The sequence below is a fragment of the Salvelinus alpinus genome, chromosome 37 (assembly GCF_045679555.1).
Source record: "Salvelinus alpinus chromosome 37, SLU_Salpinus.1, whole genome shotgun sequence".
NCBI lineage: Eukaryota > Metazoa > Chordata > Actinopteri > Salmoniformes > Salmonidae > Salvelinus > Salvelinus alpinus.
Genome location: NC_092122.1, coordinates 2,567,733 through 2,580,000, shown reverse-complemented (window position 1 = coordinate 2,580,000; position 12,268 = coordinate 2,567,733). Strand labels below are relative to the sequence as shown.

At 42.8% G+C, this 12,268-nt stretch overlaps 1 protein-coding gene across 3 annotated transcripts in view; it reads left to right on the top strand.

Annotated features, from left to right (window-relative positions):
* The window catches only part of LOC139565790 (cadherin EGF LAG seven-pass G-type receptor 1-like), a 128,141-nt gene extending 124,590 nt beyond the window's left edge, over nucleotides 1-3,551 (top strand). Inside the window, exons 33-37 of one of the 3 annotated variants that reach the window (XM_071386357.1) lie at nucleotides 144-250; nucleotides 411-569; nucleotides 860-1,126; nucleotides 1,342-1,621; nucleotides 2,404-3,551. In XM_071386357.1, coding sequence (XP_071242458.1) covers nucleotides 144-250; nucleotides 411-569; nucleotides 860-1,126; nucleotides 1,342-1,621; nucleotides 2,404-2,431 — 841 coding nt within the window. In that variant the 3' untranslated portion in view covers nucleotides 2,432-3,551. Of the gene's footprint in view, nucleotides 1-143; nucleotides 251-410; nucleotides 570-859; nucleotides 1,127-1,341; nucleotides 1,622-2,370 lie in introns of all 3 variants that reach the window. The other 2 variants (XM_071386356.1, XM_071386358.1) reach the window with 2 other exon arrangements.
* Nucleotides 3,552-12,268: the final 8,717 nt, after the last annotated feature.

Genomic DNA, 12,268 nt, shown 5'->3' with positions numbered 1-12,268 from the left:
GGGGAGAAAAAGGGGGTATAAAGTAGAATAAAAATGTATTTCGTCATCAGTTCTTCTGCAGCTCTACAGTAAGTCGAAAGGCTCCAACGTGATTCCACCTAGCTGTGTAACTAACCTGTGTGTTGGCCTGCTCTCTGATGTAGGGGTGACTCTGGCCAGAAGCACAGCGCATCGTCAGGGACAGCTAAAGCAGGACACGCCGACCTGGACGGACCTCTGTTCCACAGGAACGGCACTAAAGGAGGAGACGGTAAGCCGTATCGGGATCTGATTCAAAACCTCCATCAAACTGTCCTTTTTTATATGAGTTGATGGAGATGGGGTGCTGTCTTCACAGCAGTGAGCTGGGTGTCTGCATAATGCCTTCATGTGTTGCTCTTTCTCTCTTTTTGTCTTTTGGTCCCACTCAGACTCGGACTCGGACAGTGAGTTGTCTGTAGATGAACACAGCTCGTCCTATGCCTCGTCTCACTCTTCTGACAGCGAAGATGATGACATGGACATCAAGCCCAAGTGGAACAACGAGAGACCGCCTCTACACAGCACACCTAAAGGGCACAGCATCAAAGGTAGCCATCCATTTCGAATCCAAAACACCCCTCAACCTAACCCGGGAACCTATCAGTTACCCAAAACATCCATGGTCTCACTGCCCAGAAAGCACTGCAGTTTCTCTCGTTTAGTTTTTTGATTCATTCTGATAAGATGATATACGTATTAGAATACGTTAGAACTGGATTACGGTGCATTATACCGTGTTATCAACAGTGTTATCAACATATTTATTATTGTACTGTGGTATGGTAGTACTACAACCAAAATACTGATTGGCTCATGTTTTTTCTTCCTCTGACCCTAGTGGAAGCAGTGTCCAATCATGTGAAGCCTCACTGGCCCAAGGAGGCGATGACAGCCAGTGACAGCGAAGATCCTGGCGGTGCAGGACGGCTGAGGGTGGAGACCAAGGTGAACGTGGAGCTGCACCAGGAGAACAAACACAACCATGTAGGAGAGAGAGGAGAGACACCGCAGGACCGGGAGACCCCCACTAGGGAGAATGGACCTCTCAGTCTACCCTCCAATGGGCCTCCCAGCCTGGGCACCCACCAGCCTGAGCCGAAGAAGGGTGAGAGATGTAGACATTCCTTTTATTTGTTTCGTTTTTTATTGGTTGGTTGGTTTGTGTGTTTGTTCACTCACTCACTCGTTTATTTGTTCATTCAATCATTCATCCAAGCATACGATACATTGGCCCTGTGACTGGGTCTTTATGCATTTGTGAAAGTTGTGTTATTACACCTCAAACAAATGTAAAAAGGTTCTGTATTCTTCCCATCGCAGGCATCCTGAAGAACAAGATCACGTACCCTCCTCCCTTGACCGACAAGAACATGAAGAACCGACTGCGGGAGAAGCTGAGTGACTACAACCGTCCCCCCATCATCCCTCCGTCCAAGAGCCCCTCCGTGGCCTCCGACGACGGGGTGCACCCCGTGTCTGTGGGCAACAGCGCAATCATCAAGCCGCCGATTGCCCCACGGCCACAATTACCACAGAATGGGAGCGTGGCTATGAGCATGCAGGCGATGGCGACCAACGGAGGCAACGAATCAGACTCGGAGTGAGTGGGTAGTCGCGTGATGATGATGTCATAGTGTAATTCTTGTGTGTGGTGTTTCTCAATGGAGCAGAGAATGTAGCGTGAAGTGATTTCCACTGGATGTCATTAGGTGAATGCACCAATTTGTAAGTCGCTCTGGATAAGAGCGTCTGCTAAATGACTTAAATGTAAATGTAATGAATGATTCCTTTTAGCCTAAATAGTGAAGGATGAAGATTTATTTTCATGTCAGATTGCATCTGAATGGCATTTCATTATCGACACTTTAATGACATGCATCTGTTGACCACGGAGTCTATTGATGCTGACCTGCATGTGTTAGGTGAAGTTATCCCATGAGGACTATATGTACCGTATGAATGAAAGTTCCCATCCCACATATGAATGCTGCACGTGGTTGTACACTGTCTAGTGGTGTTAGCCTGCATCCCTACTTGCACACATCTAACCCAGCATGTCTCCCCTCCCTCTATCCTCCCCTCCCTCTATCCAACCCTCCCTCTATCCTTCCCTCCCTCCCTCTATCCTTCCCTCCCCTCTATCCTTCCCTCCCTCCCTCTATCCTTCCCTCCCCTCCATCCTTCCCTCCCTCTATCCTTCCCTCCCTCCCTGTATCCTTCCCTTCCTCCCTCTATCCTTCCCTCCCTCCCTCTATCCTTCCCTCCCTCCCTCTATCCTTCCCTCCCTCCCTGTATGCTTCCCTCCCTCCCTGTATGCTTCCCTCCCTCCCTTTCTCTCTCCCGGAACAGCGGCAGTAATGAAACTTCAATCTGACCCAGCAGGAAAACCAGAGTCTCTCTGCCCTTATGAGAGGAGAAAAGATGACCTCTCTCTGGAGTAGAGGAGAGGAGGAGAATAAAGGAACAAGAGAGGAAAGAGAGGCGGGAAAAGGATAGGTATAAAGAAAAGGAGAGAAGGTATCATGTCCATGTGCAATGGAGAAGTGACCTCTCACCCTTGACCTCTCACCTTCATCTCCTAAGGAGTGCAATATTCCTTCAGAGCCACGCCTGCCGGACTAAACTAAAGAAAAGGGAATATATGGGTCGGACTACCTACTGGACTAATGGAACCTCCTGTGCCAAACCACTAAATAGGAGGTGAAGAAAGAGTCCATCCCCCAGAATGAGTGACTCAGATTGGTTGGACAGACTCGAGCCTCAGGGCTGATACAGATACGGATGTATGGATATATGACCACTGTGTGCTGGTACAGTCAGTTGTAGTCCAGAGAAAGACTTCAAAGACTACAAATCCTATAGAGGCCTACAGGAAGTTCAGGAGGAACTCAGAGACTTACCAAGTGCCCTGTTCCTCCAAGCTACTCATAGAAAGAGGAATATAGCCTTTCACCCAGTGTGTTTAGAGTGTAATTAATATGTAGATATTTCAAAAAAAATCTATATTTTGTATTTGAACTGTGTCATCATGGATGAGAGACAAAAATACATGTTTGTAAATTGAAAAGAAAATGCTTTTGTAAAAACAACAATTCTAGAAATAATTTCTGATTGTGGAGAAATCACACGCTGTAATATGACATGTTATTCTGTGGCTCAGACTAGCAAACCTGTGCCTTATCACTGTGCAAACCCTACCCATCTGGTACTTCAGGAATGCCCCCCCCCCCCCCAAAATGGAGTATTTGAAAGAAAACATTTGAACACAGGTCAGCAGCACACACCCATTATTCTGCTTCCCAAAGTAGGTAACCACTGCAGTACATATATGGTATGGAGTCTCTAATGTCACGCTAACCACTACACAAGTAATACCTTTACAACACTTCCTATCATGTATAAAATGTTTTGTATGATCAAAGACACTGGGATTGTTTTGTAACATATGTATATTTATTTTTATGGTTTCAAGACACTGGAAAAAAACAATGATTGTAACTGTCAAATTAAAGATGACATGTTGAATTTTTTTTAAGCCGTCTGAATTCCGACCTCAGACGAATTACAAAAAAAAAAAAAAAGAAATACCCTTGAGGGAGATAAAACAGTGAAATGAGGATAACCGTGAACGAGGTAACGGAGGAAAGAAAAGAGATGGATTTTTTCCTTAAAAGGCAGTGTAGCTATGTCTTCAATGACTCTCCCTGTATATCATTACACTATCCAAGGAATGTATTGTCTCTTTACACTCCTTGATACTGTGCTGTGCCAGGCACAATTGGGAGTGTATGTCTGGCTGGCTGATGGACTGTCTGCTGTGAGGTCCAAAGTCCAGACAGTGACTGAGGTCCAGGGCTAATCCTTTATGAAACAAGGGTGCTTACCGGTCCTGCTGTGTGTGACCCTTCCAGTGTGGTTCCGGGGTATCGTACTTTCTCGCACTCACTCACACACTGTGTTATCCACTTGACAGGGGCAAAGTCAGTGTGTAATAGAAGAGACATTTTTGAAGTGCGTTGAGTTTTTCCTGACACCCTGATAAAGAGTTGAGGTATTTAATCACACTTTCTTAGTCGTTCTCTGACAAATGGCTCCATAAGTTTATGGAATAGGTGACCTGGGGTTTAAGCAATGAGTATTGATGATGACAAGGAGGAGGAGCAGGAATGTGTCCTGATTGAGACCTGACCCGTATTCACAAAGCGTCTTAGGATAGGATTGCTGATCTTGGATCAGTTTTGTATTTTATATCATAATGGGTTATATGGATTTTATTTTACCAGGTAAGTTGACTGAGAACACTTTCTCATTTACAGCAATGACCTGGGGAATGGTTACAGGGGAAAGGAGATTAATTAGGAGAAGCTGTGGATGATTAGGTGGCCATGAGGGCCAGATTGGGAATTTAGCCAGGACACCAGGGTTAACACCCCTGCTCTTACGATAAGCGCCATGGGATCTTTAGTGACCACAGAGAGACAGGACACTCGTTTAACGTCCCATCCGAAAGGTGGCACCCTACACATGGAAATGTCCCCAATCACTGAGGATATTATTAAAAAAATTACCAGTGGAAAGAGTGCCTCCTACTGGCCCTCCAACAGCATCTGGTCTCCCATCCAGGGACCGACCCTGCTTAGCTTCAGAGGACGGGGAGGACCTGAGCCTAGATGAGCACTCCTGCTCTGAGAGATACCTTGTGAAAATGGGCCCTGACCCAGAAAGAAAAAACTGGTTCCTAGTTATATAGACTTTAACTATGACCCAGAGTTGTTCCTTACCAGGTGAGGAGGTCAGGGAAAACCCCTGGCCCTGGCTTAAATGGTGACACTCAACAGCACCCTTTAAAAGGGCATTTAAAGTCGCTAAATACACTTGTGAGTTAATGATATGTACGCATTGATTCTTGAAGAATATCACTTAGAAATGCCTCAAGACCTTAGTTCAACTGTCACACTCCTTGAAAACCCAAAATATATAAGCTTGTTTTTCTCCACTGTTTGTAAACATTGTACATTTAAACAAACACGGTGTACAGTCTCATAACATGGTTAAAACTATAATTTTGATATCATAGATGGTCAGTCTTTGCATCCCTATCTCTGGATATGATTTTGAGTGGTTACATTTCTACAGCCCTATTTTTTACCAAAACAGGCTGGGAAACCATTTGTTATGGTTTCAATTGCTAAGTAACGCCACATGTTTTATCACACATTTTCCTCGTGTACTTTATAACCCACCTAAAAATCAGGCAGAATTATCCACATCTCAGACCTGAATTCCAAGGCAAGACTCTCGCCCTTTTCAGCTTTGGGTATTTCAGCTACAGCGCAACACATCTCCTTCGCATAGAGTTGATCAGGCTGTTGATTCTGGCCTGTGGAATATTGTCCCGCTCTTCAATGGCTGTGTGCGAAGTTGCTGGATATTGGCGGGAACTGGAACACTCTGTCATACATGTCGATCCAGAGCATCCCAAACATGCTCAATGGTTGGTGAGTACGCAGGCCATGGAAGAACTGAGACATGATCAGCTTCCAGGAATTGTGTACAGATGGGGCCTGGGGTGATGGCGGTGGATGAATGGCACGACAATGGGCTTCAGGATCTCGTTACTGTATCTCTGTGCATTCAATTACCATCTATAAAATGCAATTGTGTTCCTTGTCTGTAGCTTATGCCTGCCCTTACCATAACCCAACATCCATCATGGGACACTGTTCACAACATTGACATTTTAGAGTGGCCTTATTGTTACCAGCACAAGGTGCACCTGTGTGTAATGATCATGCTGTTTAATCAGCTTCTTGGTATGCCACACCTGTCAAGTGAATGGATTATCTTGGCAAAGGAGAAATGCTCACTAACAGGGATGTAAACACATTTGTGCACAACATTTGAGAGAAATACGCTTTTTGTGCGCATGGAAGAACAGTACTATTTAGTAAAAATGTATACAGTAAGCAACAAATATCAACTACTACTCATTCATTTGAGAAGGTGTATTCACGTTCCTCTGCTCAGACATTGTGTGTATAAACCAATGGTTGCATGCCACGTCATCGACTGTCATCGACTGACATGATTGCTATAAAATATGTGATAAACTGATACGTAAAATACTTATGCGGGCGTAATAATACTTGGTATGCGTCAGCAACGCAAGGGCAGAGGAACGGGCCCATCGAATGCTCAATCGCGCTTGTTTCCCGTTATTCGTACATTTTTGTAGAGTGCGTCCCCTTTTAGGATTATCAGCTGTTGTCGAAGCAGGTTTTATCTCCCATCTGTATTTTTTTCACAGACTTTCAGGCCAGTGTTCAAATTGTAGGCCTACTTGACGTTCAGTAGCAGTTGTTTTGATGTACCTTTTAGTAAATGATTGTAACTTTATGGCAGGATTGTTTTAGGTGTCTAGATTATATCTTGAGAGAGAGCACTACAATATTTCGTTTTTGTTGTCATATTGATGTGCCTTTCTCATGGCTACCCATGTATTTCCATGGAGATAGTTTATTTGGAAAATAATAAATATATATATTTTTTTAAAGCATTCATGATTTGCGTATATTTAATATACTAACTATTCCTCTTGTTAAAAATATGAAATGGTATTACATTTGGTGAAGAGCACATTATGACTTGTTTAGGACTCGAAACTCAAAGTTTAGGACTTGAGACTTGACTTGTCGGTCTTGACCTGAGACTTGACTCGGACTTGCCTGTCTTGACTTGGGACTTGAGTGCTAAGACTTGAGACTTACTTGTGACTTGTAAAACAATGACTTGGTCCCACCTCTGAAAAATAGCCAAGTGACTTCTCTAACAATGGAAATACGCGTCCTCAAATGATTGAAAGCAGGCGAGATCAGGTGGGGCCATTCTAGCCAATGAGAGGGCAGATACTCGTGTGGAACAACAGGCACAGCTTTAGTCCTTTTTCTCAAAGGCCACATGCATCCACTTATATCAGTACATTTGTAACAGCCTAAACTTTATGAAACTTCTATTCAATCAAATAAGCCTCCCCTAATTTGACACGCTTTCATAGACCTCCAAACAAAAAAGGGTTTATCTCATGCGGACAGATTTTGGACAGTGTAAATCCTCTCGCTTTGCCTCTTCCTCTCTTTTATTTATTTAACTAGGCAAGTCAGTTAAGAACAAATTCTTATTTACAATGACGGCCTACCCCGGCCAAACCCTAAACCCGGACGACGCTGGGCCAGTTGTGCGCTGCCCTATGGGACTCCCAATCACGGTAGTGACACCTCTAGCACTGAGATGCAGTGCCTTAGACCGCTGCGCCACTCAGGAGCCTCTCTGATGACATCCTGGCATTTAAAGTATAGGCTACTCGATTTTCAAAAGTTCTGCCCTGCATGCATTGTTTGTAGTTGTTTTCCTCTGGACATTTAGGAGAATCTTACAGAACTGCGTGCAGGATTTCCATGGGGTGTTCGGGACGAACACAAGTTCTGCATGCAGGGCAGAACTTTTGAAAATCGAGTAGCCTATACTTTAAATGCCAGGATGTCATCAGAGAGGCTCCTGAGTGGCGCAGCGGTCTAAGGCACTGCATCTCAGTGCTAGAGGTGTCACTACCGTGATTGGGAGTCCCATAGGGCAGCGCACAACTAGCCCAGCGTCGTCCGGGTTTGGGATGCTCTGGATCGACATGTATGACAGAGTGTTCCAAATAGGGCTGTAGAAATGTAACCACTCAAAATCATATCCAGAGATAGGGATGCAAAGACTGACCATCTATGATATCAAAATTATAGTTTTAACCATGTTATGAGACTGTACACCGTGTTTGTTTAAATGTACAATGTTTACAAACAGTGAAATCCTGGGTGAAATCCTGTTTTACAAGTGGAAACCTACTCCTCGCTGCCATAAAGTGCAATTGGTTCAATGACACATTCAATTAGTTCTAGCCAAATTTGTATAGGTATTTCAATTTGAATGAACTTTTTTTATTGCGTAGAATGCCCTGTGTGCTTTCTCAGTTCATTCACTGTCTCATTTAGGTGTCCAGTTGAGCTTATTGTAGCGTGTGAAGTAGTCTACGGGCCCATTGTAACCGTCGATGGCCACTAAATTATCGCAGGCAGATCTCTAGTTTAACCATAAATATGTGTTAAATTCATCCACACAGCTGATCTCAATTGCAACCATCACCTCATCTCCGCTCCCTAAAAGCTAGTGTTACCGTAGTCCTGCTTGCTACCAAATTATTTCAAGATATGTTTTGCCCTCTGGTGGTTATTATCATCAGAACAACTTTGTCCTACTTTTTGAGCAGACTTGGAGCGATTTATCTATTAGACAATTATTCCGTACAACTGAAATAAAGTATTTCCTAATTTCATAGGAAAAATTGCCATGGGGGATGTGCCCCCCAATATTAAGAACAGGTCGATTCATCCCCTACAATAATTGATTTAAAATCTATGTTCGTTAGGGGCCCCCACAGATAGCATATGAACATGTCATAAGTATAACATGAACTGCAAGTGCTTTCATCCCCATGGCATAATGTGAGGAATGGCATGAGATGAGCTTTAAAGAGTACATTTTTAAAGAGTACACTCTCTGCTCATGGCAAAATATGTAGAACTGCAGGAAATTAGCTTTAAAAACGGCAACATTCTTTTAGCCTAATGACAAAATGTTTTGAGATGCAGGAAGTTAGCTGCCCCCCCCCCTCAAAAAGTAGTTTTCCGTAAAACTTCTTTATAATACATTTTCTGGGGGGTGGGGTGGGTGGGCTTTGCATTACCATTATACTTGTCATTTCGTACACTCATTCTTTGTAGGAACACCAGTCAGCTATGACCACTGTCAGTAGCTCAAACACAGCGTTTGCCTTGGACTTTCTTCACACACTTGGCTAATCTAACTCCAGTAAGACCAGCTCTCTCCCATGAGCATCAGTTCACCTCTGACCATGGTCCACCTGGGGGCCAAGTGAGACTCTTCGGCTCTGATGAAACCGCTACACAAACACAAAGGAAGATTTTAGAAATCATTTATCATCAACATTCAACGGTGAAACTGGCCTGTAAAAAGCACACATCAAGTAGTCTTCACCTTTTTACCTGGAGTTCATTTTCCCGCTGTGGAGTGGTTCTACATTTGAATTGTTTGTCCACAGATAAAATGAAAGCTTGTTAAACCAGGAAATGTCAACGAAATGACCAGACTGGTTCTTGTGAATGCTCTGTACGTTAAAGCAACTTAGTTACGTACATTCTCCAGTGCTCACACCTCTGACCATCCATTTAAAATCAACCAGGTGAGTGTTCTCCCTTTAAGCAGCATTGGAATAGAGAATAAACATCTGAAATCATGTATGTTGGCGTTTCAAATGACCCCACTACTAAAGGTACAGAACCTTCCAGTTAGCCTATACTGACATAGAACACAGAACCTTAATATAACCACCACTGAAGATTGATAACCTCCAAGTACAACTCAGTTAACGACTTTATACTGAAAGTATAGAGCCTTTCAACATCTATAGAGTTTCACTAATTAAATGTGTCAATTAGCCAGTTAGCTTGGGTGCTTGACTGCCGTTGTAAGATCAGAAGGCTTGGATCAACCGTTCTCTTCAGCCAGAGCGTCCAGTGTGTGTTCTGGATTTACAAACAGACAACGCTCTGAATACACAAATTACCCAGAGCGCACTCTAACACACTGGAGGCAATTTACAAAGGCACCTGACAGAGTGAAAAGAACGAAGCTTGTACAGGATAAAAATATTCCAAAACATGCATCCTGTTTGTAATACTTTAAAAAAAGTGTGGCAAAGAAATGTAACTTTTTGTCCTGAATACAAAGCATTATGTTTAGAGCAAATCCAACACAACACATCACTGAGTACCTACCACTTCATATTTCAAGCATGGTGGTGGCCACATCATGTTATGGGTATGCTTGTAAAGTTGTTTTCGTTGCAAGTTAAAGCGTACTGTTACGCTAGCTAGCTAACGTTAGCTGGCTCGCTAGCTAACATTACGTATAGGATCTGTGTAGAAACCATTTGCATTTCTAGTTATAGCCTAATGTTAGATCGATAGATAACATTAAATCTAGTTGGGGGTGATTACGGTCATTTATTGAACTAGATAAAGTGGATTTTTGCTACGACATCACTTTTACTCTTGAAATATTTGGTTGTTTACTTCACTACCTTACTCTGTTTAGCACATGGCCTCACATGTGAATACTTAAAGAGATGGGCTGAGCTAAGGCTTAAGAAGATGTGATTGGTGCTGAATGGGTGTAGACAAAGAAGAGCTATCCAGTAGGTGTACCAAAACATTCAAGGGCCATGTTACGGGTATGATTGTCATCAGCAGTCTGCTTTCCAACAGACGCTGGGAGACAAATTCAACATTTGAACATGAGCTTACCAAGATGACATTGAATGTTCCTGAGTGGCTTAGTTACAGTTTTGAAAATCACTGGCAAGACTCGAAAATGGCTGGCTAGCAATGACCAACAACCAACTTGACAGAGCTTAAATTATTTTTTGAAGAATAATGTGTGCAAAGCTGTTAAAGACTTACCCAGAAAGACTCACAATTGTTGTCGCTGCCAAAGGTGATTCTAACACAAATTGATTCAGGGGGTTGAATACTTATCTAATATATAGTATTAGTGTTTTATTTTCCATTAATAACAACAACAACAAAAAGTATTTTGTATAGATCTTTGACAAAAATTAGTGACAATTAAATCAATTTTATTCCCACTTTGTAACACAACAAAACGTGAAGGGGTGTGAATACTTTCTGAAGGTAACCTGTTCTATTATAAGTGGTCTCTTCCGTCCTTATGTCAAAGCTGGAAAAAGAGCTGACACCAGAGAAAATTAACTAGTGGACGGACAAGGTCACGGTCAACCTTCCTAAATTCACTCTTCCACCTAATTTAACACCCGATTTACTTTAAAAAAAGACATCTCAATAGGTGGTCCAGGGCTTTCCTCTTTTGTTCTATATTGCTTGTCTATTGTTCCTCAAGGGGAAATGACATGAATTATTCCCATCAGACCAACTCCTTCAATGCTCTACTTCTTGAAGTTTGCCAAAAATATATTTATTTTGGTAAAACATGTATTTTTTTACCCTTTAGTGTGTGTACTTTACTGTATTTATATTTGGGATATTGCTTTTCAACAGTAAAAGTTTTCTTTTAAACGTCGCCGGAGGATGTCTTTAAAGTTGAGGACAACCAATTGAGGGAGCATCTGTCTCAGCTAGACGTGACTAATATGTTTGACAAGGACAAGGCAAACCTGTCTGGGATGAACAGAACAAAAGCTGACGCATGTAGTGGGGTTATTGCGAGGCAGATCACGTTATCCTAAAAAAAAGAGGTACTACCCCTTACTCTTCTTCACCAGACACAAGACCAACTCCATCCTCTTCCTTGGCAGATTTGTGTCTACTACAGAAGCCCTGAAGTACCCCCACCCCCAAAAAACTGAACTCTTTGAATTATCTCGTCCGAACGACTTAGGATCTCGTTTTGAATTATTTGTTTTTTACTAAGTCATTCCAACAAGATATATAGCAAGGCCACACTTACCTGGACCACACTTAGCAAGGCACAATTAGTCAGAAGTAAGTAGAAATGCTAGAGTGGTCTTGCTGAAGCAAGGCACACTAATAAGTACAGTACGTTGTGAAAGTGAGGGAACGTCAGGCAGCCCAGTGACAACAGGCTCGACCTCAGGTGACAGAGCTGGTGTGGGACACAGACAGTTGAGGATGCGTGCAGGTAGTAATGGGGGGGTTAAGGATAGAGGTAGTCTTGGGGGCACCTGAGACCGATAGCTTTAAAATCTCAAGATGTTGTGCTCTCTCAGTTGTGATTTTTTCTTAAATGTCAGTGTTTTTCGGTCTGAGATGAACAATCAGCCAATACTCCTTTTATTTCATACTCTTCAGAATCATATGTTCACTGTATAATCACACTCCGTGTGTATCGTTGGGGGTTAAGTGGAGACACTTTAGCCTACTCAGAAGAATTGGCACTGACCTTTCCTCTCTAAATTATCTCTGCCCCACCTGAGTATCTCTCAGGCACTGTTATCGTTTTAATAATTCATCTTCCTGTAGCCGGGCCCATGGTGGCACCACTGGAAGACAGTGCCATGCAGCAGATACAGACTTCAGCAAACTGTCCTCCTTGTCGGCTCAAAAAAGTCCACGACAATGATCCTACA